Source organism: Oryctolagus cuniculus, chromosome 2, assembly GCF_964237555.1.
Source record: "Oryctolagus cuniculus chromosome 2, mOryCun1.1, whole genome shotgun sequence".
NCBI lineage: Eukaryota > Metazoa > Chordata > Mammalia > Lagomorpha > Leporidae > Oryctolagus > Oryctolagus cuniculus.
The window spans coordinates 170,661,506-170,674,704 of NC_091433.1; the positions used below are offsets into that span (position 1 = coordinate 170,661,506).

Consider the following 13,199-nt stretch of genomic DNA (forward strand, 5'->3'; position numbering starts at 1 on the left):
ACCTGCATAAGCTGCTCAGACAAGAACGACCACGCCTGCCCGCAAGTCCTCACTCCTGGCGGCTGGCACCTTTTAGTCTTTGCTTGTTAACCTGAACACCAGATGCACGGCAGGAAACCTTTCCGTCACTTCAGCTCTTTGTCCTTTCCTGGGAACAGCGGGCCTTCTGCATGGAGACGGTGGCAGGGGACTTTAACACCTTCTCCAGAAATCTCTCTTCCTGGGTGGAATCCAAGCTGCATCCTGGACCCTCGTTTCTCTAAGCCTGGCACGAGTTAATGTCCATCTCTCAGCAGACCAAGTTTATTCCATCACAAATTCAACCTTGCACACTCAAGGCTGGGTGAGGCCTAGCAGAACTTCAGATGAGCTGGGACGAGCAGAATGGACTGAAAAAGCAGGAGGAGGTGTCTCCTACAGTTTGTGGGCTGCAGCCCAGAGTACAAACACGCAGGGAAGACAGCTCCCTGGTCCCGTCCGCCAGACTGCCCTGCCTGGGTTCAGGGGAATTAGTCATGCTGAAAAGGCCAGCAAGCGGGCAGGGCGAAGGCTCGGCACAGCATCCGGCACGCAATTCATGTGGAGCCTTCACAACTCCCACGTGCATGGTGCTGCGGGGCCTGGAAGACAGGGAGTTCTGCCTCTTGCTAGACTCACCTGGTTCCAATACCATATCAACTCGTAACATGGGAACACAGAAATCACACCTCAGAGGCCTGCCTTCTTGGCCTACCACAAGGACAGGATCTCCACACTGATTTTGACCTGGTAGAATGGGGGAACTTCCTCAAGGGGCAAGGGGGGGGGGTTACAAACAACCCACCCAGCAGCAACAACAAAGAACACCCAAACCTTCCTTCAAGTTTATAGTTAGGCCATCCCACAGCCAAAGAACCAATGTCTCTCCAGCAGGAAATGCCCTCCAGTTGCCAAGGTCTGGAAAAACAGAGTACCTGAGAGCGCCTTTCACATCTCAATTGTTCAGCAACTTTGCATTTCCTCCAAGAATCACACAGAGGGTAATGCGGACACCACCTGGCTATACTGCTAGTAGTTATCAGATTCCCTTACATTCCCTTAGGAAAAACCCAAATTAGAGATGCAATGGATCATCCTCACAATCACTGCCCTATCTAGAGAATTCTTGTTTCTTCCTGAAGCAAGGCACTAATTCAAACGTGGTCTTTTCCAGTTGCAATTCTGGGGTGTGTGTGTGTGTGTGTGTGTGTGAACACACAACTCTCTTCAACAACTGTTTTCCTTCCAACTAACAAACGTGTTTCTTTACCCAGGTGCATTTTTGGAAGAGAACTCTCAGAAAGACTTCCAGCAGCTGGATCTGGCAGGGAATTGTGTGAGCAGGGACGGATGGCTCGCCTTCCTGGGTGTCTCAGAATCTTAAGCAACTGGTGTTCTTTGACCTGAGCACCGTGGGATTTTTCCCCGAGGCAGCACTGGTGAGAAAACTTAGCCACGTGGTAGCCAAGTTAACTTCCCTGCAGGAAGTCAGGCTTGTTGGCTGGAAATTCGAAGAAGATGACCTTAGTTTATGGAAGGTGATTTTAAACTAGTAACTGCTTAAATCAAGGGGTCCTCAAGCCAATGAATGCTGGGGGACCCTATTACGTTTTACCTGGAGACTTAAAAATCTTGGCCAAAGAAAGCCAAAGAAAAAGGCAAAGTGTGAGAGAGTTTAATTGGATGACATATGTAATCATTTCATGTCTCAACTCTCCAATTACGATTCCCAGCTCCCAGAAGGCATCTTGCTTGTGTGTTACTCTTGGCCCCAAAAACAGGATACAAAAAGGGATGTACCAGGGCTGGCGCTATGGCATAGCAGGTAAGCCCGCCGTCTGCAGTGCTGGCATCCCATATGGACACCGGTTCAAGACCTGGCTGCTCCACTTCTGATCGAGCTCTCTGCTATGGCCTGGAAAAGCAGAAGATGGCCCAAGTCTTTGGGCCCCTGCACCTGTGTGGGAGACCCGGAAGAGGCTCCTGGCTCCTGGGTTCAGACAGGTGCAGCTCTGACCATTGTGGCCATTTGGGGAGTGAACCAGCAGGTGGAAAATCTCTCTCTTTGCCTCTCCTTCTCTTTCAAATAAATAAATCTTTTTAAAAAGTGGGGTGTGTGTGTGTGTGTATGTGTGTGTGTAGCATATGCTTATTTAGTACAGAACCTGGCATGTAAGCGACTCTCATTAAATCACCAAAAAAAGCTACTTCAAAACTAACCAAAATGACCGAGAACCTGAAAAAAAAAAAAAAAACAACTCCACAAAGATTCTTTCATTCAAACAGTTTAATTCAAACACTCTGGAATGTTAAAAGCACTTTCTGGTCAGAGAAGCAGTCTGGACTCCCCCTAGAGGTGGGCATCCTTCACTCAAGCAACTGGGCTGTTTGAGGGGAGCAGACATGCTGCCCGGAATTCCAATCATGACTTGGGGGATTAAGAAATGTATCCCATTCTTTTGTTCACTACAAAAGAGAAGGCTACCCTGCTCTCATCTTCTTTCAGCACCCCTAAAATAGCTCTCCCCCCAAAAAAGAAACAAGTCTTAGAGAAATCTCTCTAAACAAAACGTTTTTAAATTGAGGCGAGTCTGAAAGAAAACTAAAGATCTAAACTGTGCTAGTCTGTATCTGACCTTAGTCCCATGGCACCTCGAATTAATGGCTTGGGTGTTGGTGTAGGCAACATTTAGCCTCTGTATTAAGGAAACACTGGACATTCTGGCCTATATGTGTTTACCAGTTGAGCACATATTCTGCAGATTTAGTCACACAACTTCAGAGTTGCTATTTTGAGAGCAACTAATTCATTCCCCTCCCCCACTTTACAGATGGGAAAGCTCAGAGAAGTTCAATGCCTCGTCCATGGTTAGAGGACTACTTACACAGTGGCGGCACCAGGACCGGCATCCAGATCTCTTGTTTTCTAGCAGTTTCTCCCATTACAACAACGACTTCCTACAACTGGGCTAATCACACTCCATGCAGTTCATTCTCAATTACAAACCACAGGCCAAGTACAAGTATGCATGGGTCTCAAAAAATTTCTTGCACCTAATAAAGTTATAATTTCATTTTTCACTAACTCATTCTATTTAAATCAGACTTCTTTGTCTGGCTTCAGGTGCTTCTGTGGCAAGGTTTACTCACAAGGCTGTCGCCTGCAGGCTACAGCTGCTCAGTTCCTTATTTTCAGCTCCAGAAGTTAGCCAGCACCTGGAAGTAAGATTCTCTACAAATTAATGCCATAAGCCAATGTCACCTGTGAGGTTGTATTACTGGGCCAATTGCTCCCCAGTCAGTGTCCTTTCTCCAGCAGTGAATGTGGGTATTAAAGCACCTTTGGTGGGACAACTGTGCAGGTGCTGCCCTTGAATGGCTATTGAGGAAGTACCACTAAACCTGCACAGAGCTGTGTTCCATAACCAACTGCACCCTTTAAAATCCCACAGGGATGAAGAAGCTATGCAGCGGGGCAGCACATACCTGTTAACCACCACCCAGTGCATGGCCCAACAATCACGTTTAGATGAGGCCAACTTAGGAAAGAATCACCCTTTAACAGCAGGCAAGAATGGGCACAGTCATCATTGGAGAATATAACAAAGGAGAAAGAACAGGTGGCCTCATGGTATGACATCTCCTTCTCCAGCTGTCAGGTAGCACAGGCTGTATTTCCTCAGCAGATCAAATGCCCGAACAGGGGCACAGGCGGCCAAGACAATGACCAGATCCTCACTAAGCGAGAGGTACTCAGAACATGACCCCTCGCTAGCCCAGGGGACTCCGACTCTGCCTGGCAGAGATGGCTGCTGGCTCACCATTCCACTGTGGAAAAATGGGGAGTATCGCTCCTATTTAAAAGAGGAGGAGCTCACTGAAGAGACTGGTGGTGCAAATTCTTGAAAAACAAGGCGCCAGATAGCTGGGTAATGGCTGGGAAAACCGGACATCTCCAGGAATACCGGATTCTAAGAACACTGAATCCGTTCTCAAAGTCTCTTTTTAAAACTGTCACTGGAGAACTCATGATAAAATGAGACAAAAACCTCCAGGTCACGAGCGACTGCTGTTGGCCATGACTGAGCTTGCTGGAAAGTCCTTAAAGTGCGCATTGGGAAACTGAAAATTAAATAACCCGTATGATTCTCACAGCTCACTACAGTTAATAATTCAAACAAAAAGCTAGACACTTCCCACTGCAGACCTAACAATACCGCATTCTACCATATAAGGTCCATTAGGCTTTGGTAAAATTATATAACATGGAGTCAATTCGTCATGCAACTTCAAAATATATCAAATGCCACAGTATGTATGAAATTTTGTAATACATTCTATATAGTTAATAAATCAGAAATTAAAAAGTCAACCAACGAAAATGTGACCAAAAAATTCCATCATTATGTCAGTATTTGATTATAAGTAGAATACAGACAACTGGGATTCTCCTGTTATTTATCACCAAATATTTGGTATTCATTTCAAACTAAAACACTGAGAACCATAGACTATTTACAAATGTATTGAAATTTCTAAATGAAAAAAATTCAACAAAAATCCTATAGTTAAAAAATTATATTGTGCCAGATAGTAGAATATATTCTAAAATTTCTGATAAAAATTTTTGCTTTTACGATATAACTCAGAAGGACCTCAAAGAAAAGTGCAGCATTTAAATTTGGAAAAGCTATAAAAGAGACTTTTTCTTTTTGCATGAACATTTTTTACCTTTCCTAAAATGTGTAGTATTTAAGAAGTATGTTTATAAATTTCACTGAAGAAAATATTATATTCTAGTGACAGATTCATTCTACCAAGTACCTTTCTTAGAAAGGAAAGGTCATATCGCACCGCAGTCAACTGCAAAAACAAAGATAGCAAACTTCAAATTTAGAGAAAAACACTTTCTAACGGAAGCCTCTTAAAAGCCTGTAACACTTACAAGGATCTCACTGCTGCAAATACATTTTACAAAAATAGAGTTTATAGATTTCATGAAACATGAACAAACCTATTAGTCTCTACCATTCTGAGTAAATGACTGAACAGTCAATGCAAAGTTGGATTACTAAATAATGTGGAAGCCAAGGAGTCAATATGCTTCATAAAAATCAAGTTACTGTACATCATGGTCTTGGTTGTCCAATTCTGTTATTACTGGTTCCAAATCTACTTGGCATGTTGGTATAACCAGTCCTGAACCCCTGAGTTGCTCCAATTCCTGGAACTCCAAGTGCTTGATTAAGCATGTTGCTGTAAGACGTGTGTCCATGATTAAGACCCAAACCGTAAGGCCTTGTTTGTGTGTTCAGAAGAATAACTGGGTTCACATTTTTTCCAGGGGTGTTAAATGAAAATTCTGGAGGTGGACTACTAGGTTTGGCTGGAGTTGATGTAACAGGGTTCAAGTCATCAGAACCCTTTAACAGCGGCATTGGAATTATGTGATGATCTGAAAGGTTTAGGACGTTGGCTGCAACTGGTCCAGAGAGTAAGGCAGGCCGAATCCAATCATCCTTAAAAATCTGAACAGTCAGGGTAGACACTAGGGTGTACAGTCTGTTGGTCACATGAGCAAGAACCATTTGTTCATTTGCATCTCGCCGAATTCGCACATGCACTGATCCAGCCTAAAGGGGGCAAAATCATGAGATTGCTTAGAATTACAGTATGAAAACTCCACTAGAAATGAGCATTTTATTTAATGATTTGGATAGTACTTGATTTTTTTAGAAAGCTAAAGCGTAATGTCTTGACATTTCCTAAAGATACTTACTGGTGAGTCCCAACATTCAGAGTTAATGAAATGATCTGACTCTTTAAAATGCTTTGAAAGAGAGAGAGAGAGAGGGAGAGATCCATGTAGGAAGAAGGCAGGCATATTATAACCCAAGGCAGAATATAAATGAAATGCATGAAATATGCAGTGGAAGGAGAGAAAAGCTATGTTTGAATTTCAACTGCAGAAGACTTCAAACGAAGATGGCATTTGATCTGGGGTCAATGAATGGAATTTCAAAAAGTGGAGACAGGCATTCTACACCAAGAGACTATCAATTAAAAAGTATGGCATGGGGGCCAGTGCTGTGGTGCAGCGGGTAAAGCTGATGCCTGCAGTGCCGGCATATGGGTGCCAGTTCGAATCCTGACTGCTCCGCTTCCTATCCAGCTCCCTGCTAATGTGCCTGGGAAAGCAGTGGAGGATGGCCCAAGTCCTTGCGCCCCTGCACCCATGTGGGAGACCTGGAAGAAGCTCTAGGCTTCTGGCTTCGGATCAGGCCAGCTCTGGCTGTGGCAACCATTTGGAGAGTGAACTAGTAGATGGAAGATCTTTCTGTCTCTCCCTCTCTCAGTAACTCTGCCTTTCAAACAAATAAATATTTAAAACAAAGAATAAAAATTATTACCCTGCCATCCAAAGATAAGTGGCCATTCTCCATATTCTTTTCTGTGTTCTAACCCAAACAGGATCACTGCTGTACTGGCTATTTTATTATTATCTACTTTTTTTTTTTTTTTTAAAGGCAGAGTGGACAGTGAGAGAGACAGAGAGAAAGGTCTTCCTTTGCTGTTGGTTCACCCTCCAATGGCCGCTGCGGCCGGCGCACTGATCCGATGGCAAGAGCCAGGTGCTTCTCCTGGTCTCCCATGGGGTGCAGGGCCCAAGTACTTGGGCCATTCTCCACTGCACTCCCTGGCCACAGCAGAGAGCTGGCCTGGAAGAGGGGCAACCGGGACAGAATCCGGCACCCCGACCGGGACTAGAACCCGGAGTGCTGGCGCCGCTAGGCGGAGGATTAGCCTATTGAGCCGTGGCGCCAGCCATTATCTACTTTTAAAACATACATGGTAGCCTCCTTCTCAGCTGATCGCTTTACTTCTGTCACTGCAGTGCCCAGTGCTCTTTATCTCCCCCGTAACCAAGGGGAGGAAACTTCAGATGATCTTTGCGGAGTCCTTTGCCCTTGGCCGTGGCTCTCAATTGAGAAGCAGGTGCTCCACTTGTGCTCCCAGAATGTGATGACTCCACCTGTCCCTGATTCCACTGTTTCTGCCCAAGCTCAGCTCCCCTTGTTTCTACCCTAGACCACCGCCCTCATTTCCTGCCTGATTACCAGTCACCCACACCTACAGTTTTCCTGAACTCCAATTGCTGTACTTACTTTCCACTGATCCTGTTAAATCCAGACTCCTCAGCACTTCAGGACTTCTGCTATCCTCCTCTAACCTATCTTTTTCCTTTCTTTTTTCCTCCTTCCTTCTCCCTCTCCTTCCTAACTTCTTTCTCTCCTCCTCCTGTTTTCCTGCCACCTGAAATATCTGTACTTTTAGACACATTAGTATTATTGCTTATTATCCAACATGCCGTACTTGTGAAATTTATCTTATTTTAATTAACTTCTCTATTTTATTTATTTGCAAATCAGAGAGAGAGAGAGAGAGAGAGTTACAGAGAGAGAGAGTTACAGAGAGACAGAGAGAGAGAGACTGATCCTCCACCTGCTGGTTCACTCTAAGACCAGGACAAAGCCAGGAGCCCAGCGCTTCCAGGTCTGCCATGTGGGTGCAGGGGCTCAAGCACTTGGGCTATCCTCTGCTGCTTTCCCCAGCACATTAGCCAGGAGCTGGATCAGAAGTAGAACAGCCAGGATCGAAATGGCACTCATAAGGGATGCCCACGCTGCACTGAGGCTTAACATCCTACGCCACAGTGCAGCACCCTTTCTCTTTTCATTGAATTACAAGTTAATATTTTTCTAACAGTGGGGTACAATTTGCCTAACAAAAACTTAAAATATACAGTAAATAAAAGAGAATTAAATAAAATCTCCAGGGGCCAGCACTGTGGCATAGCAGGTGAAGCCTGACTGGTGTGCTGGCATCCCATATGGGTGTTGGTTTGAGTCTTGGCTACTACACTGCCAATCCAGCTCCCTGCTAATGTGCCTGTGAAAGCAGTGAAAGATGGTCTAACTCCTTGGGTTCCTACACAATGTGGGAGACTCTGAAGAATCTCCTGGCTCCTGGCTTCTGGCTTTAGACTGGCCCAGCTCCAACTGTTGCAGTCATTTGGGGAGTGAACCAGTGGATGGATGATCACTGTCTCTGCTTCTGCCTCTCCCTCTCTATAACTACAACATTCAAGTAAAATAAATAAATCTATAAAGAACAATAATAAAAATTTTAAAATGTCGAGCAGCCATTCCATGTTGATTTCTAGACAAAATTCACACTTTCAGAAAAGAAAAAATTACTAAAAAAATATATTATACAGAAATTAGCCAAATAGTTAATTTAATTCCAATGTGCCTGAATCTATGATTTGGAAGCCTAAATACAAAAGAGGGAAAAGAGAGCTACTTCAACCATGAGATAGAGAAAATATCTATATTGCTTGAGTTTCAAGTATAGCTGATTACTTTTGGTAAGACAAATCATGTCTAAAAATCAAATCACCTATGATTTCTCCCTTTTCTTTGCCACTACCACTACACAAAACTATAAAAGATAGCATACCACCTTTCAGTATGATCAGAAACCAAAGTTCTGAAAATAAATGGAACTATTTCAGAGTTTGCACTTGAATGGTCTATGATTATGACATATGTATGTGGTCACCTTAGGCTTTTGTGACATTGATTTATTTTTTTTTTTTAAGATTTTTGAAAGATAGATACTTTCAGAGAGAGGTAGAGACCGAGGTCTTCCAGCCACTGGTTCACTCTCCAAATGGCTGCAAAGGCTGGAGCTGAGCTGATCTGAAGCCAGGAGCCAGGAGATTCTTCAGAGTCTCCCACATATGTGCAGGAACCCAAAGAGTTAGCCAACTGGGGAGTGAATCAGCAGATGGAAGACACCTCTTTCTCTCTCTCTCTGCCTCTCCTTTTCTCTCTGTGTAACTCTGACTTTCAAATAAATAAATCTTAAAAAAAAAAAAAAAAAAACCTCTCTTTCTCTTTCTGCCTCTCTATAACCCTGCCTTTAAAATAAATAAATAAATCTAAATTAAAAAAAAAAATCTCTGGGGGATTCCAAAGTGGCAGAATAGGGAGTGAACTTACTGCTATGGTCTAGGGGAAGATAGTTAAAAAAAAGTGGAGGGAGGCCGCGGCGGGGAAAATGGCGGACGGGAAGGCGGGAGAAGAGAAGCCCAAAAAGCTGCAGCGAGCTGGAGCCGCCGGAGTAATGGAGGGGAAAGTTCCAGTTGCAGCGCTGAGAAACGATCAGCTGAAGAAGAAGCTGCAGACCTCCCAACAAAACCTACAAAGATTTCCAAGTTTGGATTTGCCATAGGTAGTCAGACATCAAAGAAAGCATCAGCCATATCCATCAAACTTGGATCAAGTAAGCCTAAAGAAACTGTTCCAACTCTTGCTCCAAAAACCCTTTCAGTAGCAGCGGCTTTTAATGAAGATGAAGATAGTGAACCAGAGGAAATGCCTCCAGAAGCAAAGATGAGGATGAAGAATATTGGAAGGGATACACCAACATCAGCCAGACCAAATTCCTTCAATAAAGGAAAGCATGGGTTTTCTGGTAACCAGAAGCTATGGGAGCGAAATATAAAATCTCATCTTGGAAATGTCCATGACCAAGACAATTAAATGATGTGTTTTGAAATTGGGGTGTGGGGTGGGTGTAAAGTTAAAAGGAACAGTTTCCTTTTTTAAAGAACGGTATAGGACTATCTTTGGAGCCGCTTTTTTTTTCTTTTTCATTTTTTTTAAGATTGAGTGGTACACTAATAAATGAGAGTTTGAAATTAGAGGTAATTTATGTTTTATACACAGATTTCAGACATTTGCTAATTTTGTAGTTTCATGTGATTAGTTTCCAAAGGTTACAGATAATAAACAAATCAGAAATGGTAAAAAAAAAAAAAAAAAAAAAAAGTGGAGAGAGTTTAATCTCAGGGAAGAGCTAGGGAAAAAACGGCAGAGGGAACTCCACCCACATTAGAGGGACCCTGTGGACCTACGCAGAGGGTGTGGATGTGCACAGCTCAGAATCCCAGCAGCCGAGAGCCTCAGCACCAGCTTTTGAGCGAGGTGAGACCAGCCTGCAGCAGCTCACTGGCTATAAAGCTGAAGGAAGAGCCTGGCAGGAGTCTGCTTGAAGCCCTGTGGGGGACAGTGTACCTGATAACCTAGAGGGAAAAAAGGGGGCACATTTCTCTCTCCCTGACCACCTGGCACTCGTGTCCTGTAACCAGCCCTTTTGGACACATGTAACAGCTGCACCATCTTGTGTCCATGTGCCCAGCAACCAGTGAGAGGAGACGCCTGAGTCTGGCTGGGAGAACCGACAAGGGGCAGGGTGTCCATGACTTTGGGAGCCATGTGTGCTGGGTCTGTTGAAACACTGTGGCTGTGTGGGAGGGCGCAGGGTGTGGCTGCGTCTTTGGTAGTCACTGTGGTTGGCTCCACAAACTCAGGGCTCCCAAATTCCCTGGTGAGGGTCACTACTGTGGGATCCATGCTCACACTGACTGCATGGATCCTTTGTGGTTCTTGTGGCAGTGTGGATGAATACTGTACCCACTGGGACTAGTGCCCAGGCTTTGGTCTCCTTGGAGGAGTGTGAGACTAAGCCAACAGAGCTGATCAAACATTCTCTCTGATTTAAAAAAAAAAAGGGGGGTGTGTGATGGTGGTGATTTACCATACCTAACTCGGGTGTCACCCTGGATACGCCCCTCACCCTGGAGCACTGAACAGTGCTCCCTAGCCACACCCAGCACAAACTTCTGGGTATTCAATGAAAGAGCAGCCACTTCCCTATGCCACAGAGGCACAGTTCAAAGATAAAAGACATTATTGGGGGGGGGGGGGGGGACATAAACCAGCAAGTATCTCCACAAATACTTAAAAATAAACACAGCAATTCAAGAAACAAGAAAAGGAAGACAACATGATGCCTCCAAGGAACACAACACTTTAATACTAGAATGTGAAGGTGAAGAGTTTGAAGAACCTAGAAATGGAATCCAAAAAAATGATCATAGGATTACCTAGAAACAATCAGAAGCAAATCCATGAATTAAAGAAATCCACACATGACACGAATGAAAATTTTTCCCATGAAATTGAGATTTTAAAAAGAAATCAAAATGAAATATTGGAAATGAAGAATTAAATAGATCAAATAAAAATGCAGTGGAAAGCCTTAACAATAAACTTGGTGAGGCAGAATAAAGAATATCGAAGTTAGAAGAAAATCACTGGAAATTTCAAAGTCAGACAAAAAAGAAAAACAGAAAGAATAGAAAGAAGAAATTAGAAAACTAAATAACACTGTTGGAGATTTATGGGATATTATCAAACAACCCAAAATACAGGTTTTAAGAGTTCCTGAAGGTGTAGAAAGAGAGAATGGATTAAAAGGCCTTTTTAGTGAAATAATTACAGAAAATACCTCTCATTTGGAGAAAGAAAGGGACATCCAAATACAAGAAGCTCACAGAACTCCTAACAGACGTGACCAGAAAAAATCCTCATCATGACACATTATATTCAAACTCTCCACAGTAAAACATAAAGAAAGGATTCTAAAATGTGCATGAGGGGCCAGCACTATGGCGCAGAAGGTTAACACCATGGCCTGAAGCGCCAGCATCGCATATGGGCGCTGGTTCAAGTCCCAGCTGCTCCACTTCCCATCCAGCTCTCTGCTATGGCCTGGGAAAGCAGTAGAAGATGGCCCAATAGCCGGCACCACAGCTCACTTGGCTAATCCTCCGCCTGTGGTGCCCGCACCCCGGGTTCTAGTCCCAATTGGGGCGCTGGATTCTGTCCCGGTTTGCTCCTCTTCCAGGCCAGCTCTCTGCTGTGGCCCGGGAGTGCAGTGGAAGATGGCCCAAGTGTCTGGGCCCTGCACCTGCCCGGGAGACCAGGAGAAGCACCTGGCTCCTGGCTTCAGATCATGCAGCACGCTGGCCATGGCAGCCATTAGGGGAGTGAACTAATGGAAGGAAGACCTTTCTCTCTGTCTAACTCTGCCTATCAGAAAAAAAAAAAAAAAAAGAAAGAAAATGGCCCAAGTCCTTGGACCCCTGCACCCACGTGGGAGACCCGGAAGAAGCTCCTGGCCCCTGGCTTCCGACTGGGGCAGTTCTGGCAGTTGCAGCCAATTGGGGAGTAAACCATTGGATGGAGGACCTCTCTCTCTCTCTGCCTCTCCTCTCTCTGTGTAACTTTGACTTTTAGATAAATAAATACATCTTTAAAAATAAATAAATAAATAGTGCATGAGAGAAATGCCAGATTACTTTCAAAGGATCTCCAATTAAACTCATAGCTGACTGTTCATCAGAAACCCTATAGGCTAGGGGAGAATAGTGAGATAAATTTCAAGCCTTAAGAAAAAAAAAAAAAGCTGTCAACCCAGAATACTGTAACCTGCAAAGCTCTCATTTATGAATGAAGGTGAAGTAAAAACCTTCCATAACAAACAGAAATTGAAAGACTTTGTCACCACTCGTCCTACCTTAAGGATGTGCTACACACAGAAACATGGTCATCACTATGAAAAAAGGTAAAAGCAGAAAATCTCCCAGTAAAAGTACAAAGGAAGTCCAAAGTAAACAATAGGAATATTTATGGAAAAATGGCAGAGCCAAGTCCTTACTTATCAATAGTCACCTTGAATGCAAATGGCCTCAACTCTCCAGTTAAGAGTTACAGACTGTGATAACTAACAGAGCACCTAAAAGGTAATCCATAGAAGTGAAATTAACACTTTGAGATGCAATGACTTTGAACAGCCCTTGTTCAGTTTTTTTTTTTTTTTCCATACAATTTGTGGGATTCTACTTAGTATAGAGTTAATCATATGTGTATAAAGTCAACTGAAAATAGATCTTGGGGCTGGCTGTGGCGCAGTAGGTTAATCCTCTGCCTCAGCACCAACATTCCACGTGGGCGCTATTTCAACTCCCAGCTGCTCCTCTTGCAATCCAGTTCTCTGCTGTGGCCTGGGAAAGCAGTAGAGGATGGCCCAAGTACTTGGGCCCCTGCACCCATGTGGGAGACCAGGAAGAAGTTCCTGGCTCCTGGCTTTGGATCGGTGCAGCTCCAGCTGTTGCGGCCATCTCGGGAGTGAACCAACAGACGGAATGCCTTTCTCTCTGTCTCTCCCTCTCACTGTCTATAACTCTGCCTCCCAAATAAATAAAATAT

The 13,199-nt window shown here is 44.0% G+C and overlaps 2 protein-coding genes and 1 pseudogene across 10 annotated transcripts in view; 2 read left to right on the plus strand and 1 right to left on the minus strand.

Annotated features, from left to right (window-relative positions):
- NLRC4 (NLR family CARD domain containing 4) overlaps positions 1-1,686 on the plus strand; it is a 48,543-nt gene extending 46,857 nt beyond the window's left edge. The window contains 3 exon segments of the mRNA XM_070069493.1: positions 1,293-1,389; positions 1,391-1,545; positions 1,548-1,686. Coding sequence (XP_069925594.1) covers positions 1,293-1,389; positions 1,391-1,545; positions 1,548-1,582 — 287 coding nt within the window. The 3' untranslated portion in view covers positions 1,583-1,686.
- Positions 1,687-2,290: 604 nt separating this feature from the next.
- The window catches only part of SLC30A6 (solute carrier family 30 member 6), a 50,034-nt gene continuing 39,125 nt past the window's right edge, over positions 2,291-13,199 (minus strand). For all 9 annotated transcript variants that reach the window (XM_051843027.2, XM_051843028.2, XM_051843026.2 and 6 more), the window contains one exon: positions 2,291-5,651. In XM_051843027.2, the coding sequence (XP_051698987.1) occupies positions 5,148-5,651 (504 nt within the window). In that variant the 3' untranslated portion in view covers positions 2,291-5,147. The remainder of the gene's footprint in view (positions 5,652-13,199) is intronic.
- On the plus strand, positions 9,142-9,787 carry LOC127490344 (PEST proteolytic signal-containing nuclear protein pseudogene; annotated as a pseudogene).